Genomic DNA, 11395 nt, shown 5'->3' on the forward strand with positions numbered 1-11395 from the left:
TATGCATTTGTCTACGTTTTTCTATTAAACCATCGGTATGTTGACATGACCACAGCACACGAGTCAAGTGTAGCCCAAGCTTTACAATCAGAATGATTGATGTACAATGAAACAATAATAAAAGTCGTTGCTACGCTTCCATGTAACTCATAATGAAGCCACATGTTCAAGCGAAACGTGGACACACTACACAAAGCTTTGCAAGCATTATTGTAGATCAATAATGGATTTAGCTGGATTACTGAAAGAAGCACAGTTTCACGGCGCTAAAAGGCTTTTTGAGAATAGATTCAGGTAAGCATTTCTCAATGAACAACCCGACGATACCATTTGCGGTATAAAAGAATTCCTGGAAATACACAAAGGCTGCCCCACCCTTCAAACCGAAACGCATTACTGCTTCACGGCTGAAATAGGCAGGGAGGTGGTACCTACCCGTGCGGACTCACAAGAGGTCCTACCACCAGTAATTACGCAATTTATAGTTTTGCGGGTTTGATTTTTATTACACGATGTTATTCCTTCACCGTGGTAGTCAATCGTGAACATTTGTTAAGTACGTATTTCATTAGAAAAATTGGTACCCGCCTGCGGGATTCGAACACCGGTGCATCGCTACATACGAATGCACCGGACGTCTTATCCTTTAGGCCACGACGACTTCAACTTCGACTTCGTGTTAGCAATATCGTCAAGTTTGAGCCCCGTAAGCTTACCTACTAGCCCGGTGATGCTGATATGGTCCCCTAGGCCATCAGCTTAGGTAGGAAAAATGCGCGTCAGTCAAATACCATTATACAATTTCTGACACCTCGTTTAATTTTAGATTACTATGGACAATAGCATTGGGAGTGCTTTTCAGTTGTTCTGTGACAGTAGTTTGGATTACCATAAAGCGTTTCTTGGAGAACCCAACATTCATAGTTCGGATGCAAAGTTCTCAGGATGTGATGCCGTTCCCATCGGTTTGGATTTGTCCCGAAATCAGTTTTCCGGAACATAAAATGGACGAGTTCGCTAATAAACTGTAAGTGCTGTTACTGATTAACTTTATTTCAAATAAGAGGAGCATGTAGATTTAAATTTAACTACCTTCTTCGGGATATAATAAAAATTTTAATAAAATATGCAGCTAGGAAAACAATAAAAACTACATTTATTTATATCGATTGGGGAAAGATCCATGGGTCCCAGTTGCGTTATGTTAATAAAATACCAAAGAATATGATGAATATCTAAATGGTAATATTTATTTATTATTACTATAGACGGATACAAACTTGAATGCCTCAATCTTCTTTGGTTTCATTTCTTAATAATTGTAATTTACAACGGCTGATTGTCTTCAAACTCAACCGAATAGTCAACCGCCTTCAACCTGAAATGCATGACTGAAGAAACATTTTGAATTATCTAGCCTATTTTCATTCCATTATCCTTCTCATAAAATTTCAAATTAAACTCAGCTTTATTTTCAAAAAACCTAGGCGTCCAATGTGGCCTTATACGCTTGGAATAAAAGTTTTGCCTACTAAGGATCTTCTTTCTCTTCTCTCAAAACTTTCTCGCCGGATCTTCTCAGTGGGTCGCGATTCCAATCACCGGATCGACCACTGGGTAGATTCTGCGAAGCACTGCTCTTGCTAGGGCTAGTGTCAGCAAATTCTCTCGGATTAAGCCCGTGAGCTCACCTACCGTCCAGGCGTACTTGGAATAACCTCTTCGACTACCAACAAATAGGTAGGAATTTTTGGAACGAAGTTCTTTAAGGGACGGTGCGGAGGGATACCCTAACCGGGAAAAAAAATCCGTAACGTAAGATTTTTATTAGTAATGCACACGGTGTACGACTTAACTTTGTAATATCGTACAAAAAATAACACATTTTTTTATCATTCATTGACCACAATCTCAGAGCGTTCGTTTGCGCAATATACTATATGTAACTCTTATGCAAACAACCGTGAATGAAGTGGACCACAATTAATTCGCACCTTACCGAATGACCGTGGGTTGTTGCGGAACCTCGAGTTTATTTTCTTTATACCTCGAATAGAACTTAAAATTAATATTTTGATAATAAGAAACTTCGTTCCTATCCGGTGTCCCACAACACCACATATCTTTTTTTTTTGTTTCAGTAATTACCCAGAAGGTATAAACGCAAGTTATTTCAAAAGTAAATTAAGACAGCTGGCCGCTTTCTACTCGCCCGACGTAGTCTACAATGTGAGAGATCTACAAAGAATCGAATATGTTTTGTACTATAACAACCTGGTGGATATGGAGGCTACTGGGAGGAGACTCATGACGTCGTGCGAGGAAACTCTGATAAGGTCATCAACTGTGGTTACTTCGGTCGCATTGTACGGTTTTGGGTATCAAATACCAAAATTGTTAATAGAAACGTAAAGTATAGATGAAATAATTCAACATCAATAACTTCGAATTCCAGTTTCGCCACTTTTTTTCTGTTCTATCAGCATACTGTTGGACATAGGCCTTCCCAAGCCTCGCCATCAAGATGGATCCTGTGCTGCTTACATCCAAAGGATTTCCGCAAATCTCAATTATTAATATAGGAACTTTTTTTTATTGCCCTTGTAGGCAGACGAGTATACGGCCCACCTGATGGTGAGTGGTTACTGTCGCCCATGGACTTCAGCAATGCCAGGGGCAGAGCCAAGCCGCTGCCTACCGTTTAATACTCTCCACAAGCCTCGTCTGAAGAAGGATATGTCATAGCGCTCAGGAAACACCTGAAACTCGAAACCTGCTCCCATCTCTGGGCCGGGGCTCCCAAATACCAGCTTCTTCCATTTGACTCCATACAGAAGAGGGCCGTTCGGATTGTCGATAATCCCATCCTCACGGATCGTTTGGAGCCTCTGTGTCTGCGAAGGGACTTCGGTTCCCTCTGTATTCTGTACCATATGTTCCATGGGGAGTGCTCTGAGGAATTGTTCGAGATGATACCGGCATCTCGTTTTTACCATCGCACCGCCCGCCACTGGTGTAGAGCTCATCCATACTATCTGGAGCCACTGCGGTCATCTACAGTGCGTTTCCAGAGGTATTTTTTGCCATGTACCATCCGGCTATGGAATGAGCTCCCTTCCACGGTGTTTCCCGAGCGCTATGACATATAGGAACTATAGTATCTTTAGTAAATTTCTTCTTCCTAGTCGGATACTCTTGGCAGGGTACTCGTGGCTGTCGATAGACAGGGTTGCGTCTCGTCGTCACTGCTTGCATCCAAGGCACTTCGCACTTCGAGCGATGTTCCTCCATTGGAGGCGACTGCTAGCATTGCGTAGAATGCCTAGAATGTCTGTCTATGTCACCTAGAAATTTTCTCCATGTCTACAGTTCAGTTTCCACGAACCGTAGGCATAATAAAACCTACTTTAATTGTTTAATCTAGCGTTTGATATTTTTATTTTATTATTTCCGACGTTTTGACTACTCTGCAGTTTTTATGTTCACGAACCAGAAGGGTGTTGTTATGCATCAATAATTTATTTTATTGCTAAGATGGGTGGACGAGCTCACAAATAAGTTGCTTAAATCTCATATTATGGTAAAATCTCAAAATACATGGTATGTAGAATAATATACATGCATACAGCTGATGCCTAAACGTGACTATTCTAGGAATCCGATATGAAGTCGTTGACTATTTATATTCGAAATCAGATGTAAGGTGCATTATGTACGTGTGAAGGTATATCGTCAGCCGCCAGTGATCACATTCTTGCTACCTTTGTCAAGTCCTCCTTTTATCACTGAATCTATTCCATTCGAATTTCGAAGAATTTTCTGAATCTTTGACACGTAGATTTTCTATTTCAGATGCCGTTGGAATAATGCGGTCGTAAACTGTTCGTCATTGTTTATAATGGAGCTCACTGGGGATGGATTCTGTTGTGTCTTCAATGGTAGGTCATTGAAAAGGTGAGCAATTCATTACTATGCTTAAGTAATTGGCTCTATATGTTCCACTGTATTAGCGAAACTACTTCAAAATGCTAGTAAAAATCGGCGCCATGTTTTTTTTCTAATTTGAACTAAGGAGTTACAATTCTTTTCTACCGGAAACATATCGATGTTCTACGAGAATAAGAGTTTAGGATTTTAAATCCTTTTTCACATCCAGTTAATCTACATAGGTTTGTCTTCATGTTATCTTTTTCTTTTGCGCTTTAAATCAACATAAATAGAGGAGCAAGCTTTAGGCCAACCCGGTTTTTAATGGTTACCAAACTGTTTTTATTTTTTATTGCTTAGATGGGTGGACGAGCTCACAGCCCACCTGGTGTTAAGTGGTTACTGGAGCCCATAGACATCTACAACGTTAATGCGCCACCCACCTTGAGATAAAAGTTCTCAGTCAAGTTATAAGGTCTCAAGTATAGTTACAACGTCTGCCCCACCCTTCAAACCGAAACGCATTACTGCTTCACGGCAGAAATAGGCAGGGTGGTGGTACCTACCCGCGCGGACTCACCGCCACCCGCCTAGAAAGTATGGTAAGTTTTCAATTTGTAATTAATTCGGATTACTACTCAAAAGTATCGACAACATTATTGTTAGTTCATTGATTATAAAAGAAATAACTACATTTTAGAGAGATGCAAGAATACGAAATCCACGCTAAAGTAGAGAAGAAAGTTTTTTTAACTGAACGTTTTGGGTTATTCAGCGGCCTGATGCTAGTTGTGAACCAGACGCAGAAACTAGACAGCGTGGACTTGTCTTATAAATGGGTAAATCAAAAAATGTTTGTTCATAAAATAGTTAATTGACATTTTGATATTAGAATAGATTCAACTAATTTTTCTCAATTATTTAGACTACATATTAATTTGTAAAAATTAAACTCTTACAAGCTATAGAGAGTACTTGCATTATATGTTTTTTTTTATTGCTTAGATGGGTGGAAGAGCTCACAGCCCACCTAGTGTTAAGTGGTTACTGGAGTCCATAGACATCCATAACGTAAATGCGCCACCCACCTTGAAATATAAGTTCTAAGGTCTCAGTATAGTTACAACGGCTTCCCCGCGTTTCAAACCGAAACGCATTACTGCTTCATGCCAGAAATAGGCAGGGTGGTGGTACCCACCCGCACGGAAATTGTATGCACGGTGCAATTTGAGTATGTTCATTGTTTTTAATTCTGAATATGCAAAACACAAAAATAATTTAGTCGACACACAGAGGAGACACTGAGACAAAGGGGAAAAATATACAACAACTTTAGATTAATTATTGCGCAATTTTAGTTGGCTTTACAAAGCAGTCAGCACTTCGTCGAATCGACAGTCAACGGTACCCCGTTGAACCCAGGCACAGAAAAATGGGTCAGCTACCACTTCAAAGGCTACCAGATCGCCGACGACGCTAAGAGCCTAAGCATTATTCTGCGCCAATGTCGTCTCGCAGAGGAGCCCCTGCAATACTTCCCAATATATACGAAGTAAGTGCTGCTCTCCCACACTTTATATTAGTGTTACGCGCTGGGGTTCGGGATAAATAGAATTCCACTGAAGTAGAAATTAAAACTGTATTTATCACTTAGAACCCACACACAGATCCCTTTAAAATCCTCAATTCGCTTCTTCCGCTTCGCTTTAGGTGATCCGTTCGCCGATTCGCTTCGAGTAATTCCGATTACTAACTGACTGCGTGCCATCTCTGCAACTCTTTTATAGTCGATACGTCATCCCTAGAATCGTCGAGAACATTCCTCACAAGTCACACATACACATCAACAGTACTTTTCGATGTGTGTTTCCGCTATCTGACAATAGATGGCGTTGTACTTCTCGAGCGTTCTAGATACTACTAGATCCTTCGATATTCGTTCGACTATTCGGCGATAGATGGCGTTACTCTTACCGTCGTAACATTAGCTTCAGACATAAAAATGTATGTATGTAATTTAGCCCATTATGAAATTATTTCTATGCAGGGAATACTGTATAATAGAATGTGAGATGGAGCGCACTCTAAGGATGTGTGGTTGTGTACGAATCGTGCATCCAAAACGACCTGGTGTTTCGTATTGCAAATCTCAAAATCTTTTCTGTGCTCAGCATGCGATGGGTATGTCTTCACACAACTAACTATATTTAAACTAATTTTCATATTTTTCATATCTCAAGGTGGGTGGCAGTATTTACGTTATATATGCCTATTAGCTCCGGTAACCACTTAACAATCAACCATCTACCATCTATGCAATAAAAAAAAGAAATAAGAAATAAAAAGAAATAAGATAAAGGTATCAGACCATTATTCCGCACTAAATAAATGCCTACATGAAAAACATAGTATATGATAGTGGTATTTACAAATAGATTTATTTTTAGTGGCATTTGACAGTAATGACTGCGACTGTCCACAAGCTTGCGACGTGCCCTCGGAGCAGGTCATTACCAACACCTTCTATATGAATTCAGAAGTGCAGCCTTTGGATACATTTTAGTAAGAAGTTCATGTGTTCATTGCTGGTGATAGAGCAACTTTGTTTATTTACTTATTTGCCTGCAGAACTATTTGACTAGTATTTTGTTTAACTGGAGAACTATTGTAAGTTGTTCTAAGTAGGAAGTATTGAATAAATTACAGATGTTTCAAAAAGGCTTTGACTATAATGAAAACAACAATTAGTACATACAGATCATAAAGCTACGTAAGATCTTCTCATCACAAATACCACAGTGTCTCAAGACAAAAGTCTTTGACCTGTGTGTTGCCAGTGATGACATATTGCACTGAAACGTGGTCGCTCACAATGGACCTTATGAGAAGACTCAAAGAGCAATGGAGAGGGCTATGCTCCGAGTTTCCCTGCGAGATCAAATCAGAAATGAGGAGATTCGCAGGAAAACCATGGTAACCGACACAGCCCAAAGGATTGTGACGTTGAAGTGGCAGTGGGCAGGACACATTGCCAGTAGAACGGATGGCCGTTTGGGGCCAGAAAGTTCTTGAGTGGTGACCGCGTACCGGAAGACGTAGCGTGGGTAGGACTCCCACAAGATGAACCGACGATCTATTGAGGTTCGCGGGGATCCCCTGGATGCATATTCAACGCAGGACCGATCTTTGTAGCGAGGCTTGGGGAGGCCTATGTCCAACAGTAGACGTATGTGTGCTGATAAGAAGATCATAAATACACTTAAAATATATTACATGGACTGTCACGCCATTTGTTGCAATTGTAGAAATTACCACGAAAGCAAATCATAAGTATCCTCGGATTTTAGAGATCGATATATTGAAATAAAATTGTACTTGTGTTTTTAAAATTTCTAGCAAAGGTTTAGACTTCAACAAAGTGACCGTCGTAAAGATTTTCGTGCAAAATCGTGAAACAACCGTCAACACTCGCTGGTCTTACTTCAGCTCCATTGATTTGTTCTGTAAGTTTGCACAGATTTACGTTCATAACCAATTTAATTATCTACAATCAAATTAATATTTTACTATAATTACCTTTTAATTCCAATCAAATCAAATCTAAAAAAAAATATTCAACATAAATGAAAGTACATACTTGTTGAACGTCAAAAAGAACTACCGCCAATTCACAAAAACTAGCCTCCGTCCTGAGAAGAACTGGCAAGAAACTCAGCGGACATGTTTTTTTTTTATTATTAGATTATTTTTTTTAAATATTAGATTTTTTTTAATAGAAAAGAATGCTTCCTGAACATAAATATCGACTAAGCTAAGTTTTAGGGTTTGGCTAAAAGACCGCCAATTCTGACCGTTAGCAAACACAAATCTAGTTCAATATATGCATATAGGACTTACAGGTAACATAGTGAAAAGTGTCCGAATTGCAACCATTCGCATAAGAGTAAACAATTGGCCACAAACGCATTTCTAACTTTGCAGGCTGTTATAAATCCCAAATATGGTGAAAAATCCCCAGATCAATAAAGTCATATTATTGCTTAAAAGATTCACAAAGTTGCAGTGGCAGTAGTGAGAGCATACGGGAAGACAACGGATCAATATCCGTTGGAACATAATAATATATTTATGAAACTAAGATCGCGCTACCTTTTACCAATGCACAGTGCGTAAATCTCGCCAATAAGGAGGATAGATAAATTGACGAAGTTAGGAACCTTTTTTTATTGCATAAGCGGGTGAACGAACTCACCGGCTCACTTTGAGTAAACTGGTTCTCGGAGCCCATACACAACTACCTAACGCCTTAGCATATTCAGCAGCACCATTAAATAGTCTTAGTCTTCCGCCCTCTGTTCCATGAGGCTCCGATGCTCTGAAGAATGAATAAAGATGTTTTTTTTATTTTTTATTGCTTAAGTGGGTGGAGGAGCTCACGGCCCACCTGATGTTAAGTGGTTACCGGTGCCCATAGACATCCACAACGTGAATGCCGCCACCTACCTTGAGATATAAGTTCTAAGGTCTCCGTTTATACAGTACAACGGCTGCCCCACCCTTCAAACCGAAACGCATGATCACGTTATCTTGCTTTCACTATCCCACGACCCATCATCTGGTCAGAATCATAACCATCCGAAATTACTGCATTCACCCAGATGCATTTTGTCATAAGCTAGCTGACCCGGCAGACTTCGTAGTGCCTCAATCGATAAATAAAAGACCTAAACTTTTGTGTAACATAATCTTAAAACAAACAAAAGGAATCCGTCCGACGGGGGACACATCAAAGGAAAAACAAAACTGTTATTATTATTTAATTCCAAGCATTTTCATTCATATTTATCTATCTTTTAAACCTTCTCTGGAGTTCCACAAATAATTTAAGACCAAAATTAGCCAAATCGGTCCAACTGTTCTCGAGTTTTAGCGAGACTAACGAACAGCAATTCATTTTTATATATAAGTATATAGAAATAAGTATATAGATATAAGATATATTATTATATATATAGATTTGCTGTGTCATTTATTTTACACGTACATATTTTTGATTTCAGCTCAGCTCGGTGGTGTCTTCAATGTATTCTTCGGCGTAAGCATTCTCACGGTATTAGAGCTGATCCAATTAGCATATCATGCTTTTAAATCTATTAGAGCTAAATACAAAATAACGGTACAGAACATTGCAGCTGAGGAGAAAGTTATTCCAAATGATATACGTAGTCCAAAAACTAAAAAAACACGCTTAAATAGTAAAGCCAACTAAAAATTAGGTTCACCTTTTTGGAACGAAGCTCCTTATGGGACAATGCGGAGGGGTACCCTAACCGGGAAAAAACGTCCGTAGCGTAAGATTTTTATTAGTAATGCACACAGTGTACGACTTAACTTTGTAATAACGTACAGATTAGTAATGCACACAGTGTACGACTTAACTTTGTAATAACGTACAAAAAATAACATATTTGTTTATCATTCATTGCAATACACTAACTCTTATGCAAACAATCGTGAATGAAGTGTACCACAATAAGTTCGCACGTTACCGAATGACCGTTGGTGTTGCGAAACCTCCAGTTTTATTTTCTTTATACCTCGAATGGAACTTAAATTTAATATTTTTATAAAAGGAACTTCGTTCCTATCCAGTGGCCTACGACACCACACATATTTTTTATCCTGTTGATAATGGTCAACATATTAGAGCGAAGTTATAGAATTATTGTATCACAAACATCATTTGCGTGTGCAAGCTTTCAAGTTCAATCGGACATCTTGAAGTCATGGAACATGACCCTCAAAGATTCTGTTATATACAAACATACACACTTACTAAGCTAATATTAAAAATAAACAAATGTATGTAAGGAAAACGAACTCTTAAAACGACCAGTATAATATAGCACGTTTTGGCTGTCAAAGTGTCAAAGATCACTTAAGCAACCTATAAAAAAAACTTATATGTTTGAAATAAAAAGATATGTACTCATTTAAAAAGCTGTTTAATTAGTGTCCCACTCCCGGTCGAGGGCACACCGGCCTGCCTTATAAGTTACATGTACCATCTCACCCATTTACTAAGGTTAAAATAATCTAAATTACAATACTTACTTACACTTTTAAATTTAAGCAGCTCCAGACTCTGTTCAATCCAATTTACATCGATATATGTAATGTATCGGCGAAGAGCAGCCGTATGCATATATGCATAATTTATTTAAAGGCTTTATGTTTAATACATTTAATAAAATGAATCCGTTATTGGTTTTCGTCCGCAAAACCGCCCTTGCACTTTAGAGAATGTATTTTCTTCTAGTAAGTCCATACATTCATATACAATACTAATGAACTATGCATGTTTTGTGTGTAATGATTATAACTTCGGAAAAAATAATTGGAAATTAAAAATACATAAAACTGGTATCGTGAGGAACTAATCTACATTTTTAGTGGCGTACCTGATTTATTTTGTATTTTGAATGATCTCCTCAATAACGGGCAAATTAAATTGGACGATTTTGAATATCTATATCATTGTTCATATACATTATGGTATAAAAAGTGGAACTGGTCGTAGGCCGGCAGGGAATATCACGAGGGCTGAAAATGTAGATATTCTTCGCGTATATTCTCCAAAAAACTCCAAGCTCAAATGAAACACAATAACTTTCCTTCGTAACATCTATCAAAAGTTTCAATTATTTTAAATCGCTACAAATTTTTCGCATTCCGCTACCAACTCTAAGCCACTAAAACCTCTATCATCAAATCAAAATAGTTTTCCCGAAAGCGACCTTTCTCACCCCGAACACCGTTTAATGAATAAAGTTAATGATCAGATAGTACCGCAGATCCACAACTTGACTCTAATTAAATACGGCGTCATTGTCGAACGGATTCAAGTGTTGCTCTAACTGAAAGTGGGGGACGAAGTTTGAATTGTTTAGATAGCTGTATAAACGACCGGTATAAAAAGTAGATTTTTATTTTTCTAGGAAAGATAATCATGGTTTTTATACAACACGGAAATGATTCTTTGGGTTCCATCTGAGCGGCGTCCTAGGTCTTGAGCTGAAATGAAATGATATGCTGAAATTGAATGATTAATTTTTCGAGTCTCCGACTGGCAGGAAATCCGACTTTCTACGTTCAACGGTCTTAAATTTTCCCATATGGAATTTGTTCCTAATACATATCTTCCTCCCTGAGTCGCATTCCTCATGTCTGAGGGTCGTGACCATCTCCTCCCGTTATCCTTCTTTGTATGATGTTTCGCCATCTTCCTCTTTTCTCGGCGGTGTGTATGGCATCGTAAACGGTGGTATCCCGGGCGGATTTGGTCAGACCAGCGATTTGGATTGCGGCCACGAGATCTTTTGGCTGCAATCTTACCAGTTAATATCATTTTTTCAAGATATTCTCCGCTCTTTCTGGCAACGTGACCGAAGAACTCAATTATCTTTTT

The 11395-nt window shown here is 38.7% G+C and overlaps 1 protein-coding gene across 1 annotated transcript; it reads left to right on the plus strand.

Moving 5' to 3' along the window:
- The first annotated feature begins 223 nt into the window (after window positions 1-223).
- Window positions 224-10844, plus strand: LOC114250008 (sodium channel protein Nach). The gene is made up of 10 exons (XM_089732534.1): window positions 224-294; window positions 827-1027; window positions 2142-2336; window positions 3853-3954; window positions 4628-4766; window positions 5286-5479; window positions 6388-6489; window positions 7324-7430; window positions 8988-9130; window positions 10770-10844. Exons 1-10 carry the CDS (start codon window positions 224-226, stop codon window positions 10842-10844), a joined length of 1329 nt encoding a protein of 442 aa, XP_089588660.1.
- Window positions 10845-11395: the final 551 nt, after the last annotated feature.

Source organism: Bombyx mandarina, chromosome 13 (assembly GCF_030267445.1).
Source record: "Bombyx mandarina strain Sakado chromosome 13, ASM3026744v2".
Taxonomy (NCBI): domain Eukaryota; kingdom Metazoa; phylum Arthropoda; class Insecta; order Lepidoptera; family Bombycidae; genus Bombyx; species Bombyx mandarina.

Excerpts from the sequence above, each read along its gene's own strand:
- LOC114250008 (XM_089732534.1), top strand. The coding sequence starts at position 224 with ATGGATTTAGCTGGATTACTGAAAGAAGCACAGTTTCACGGCGCTAAA. Across the intron at positions 3,955-4,627 it reads AATGGTAGGTCATTGAAAAG|AGAGATGCAAGAATACGAAA; the intron begins GTGAGCAATTCA and ends ACTACATTTTAG. Across the intron at positions 6,490-7,323 it reads CAGCCTTTGGATACATTTTA|CAAAGGTTTAGACTTCAACA; the intron begins GTAAGAAGTTCA and ends TAAAATTTCTAG.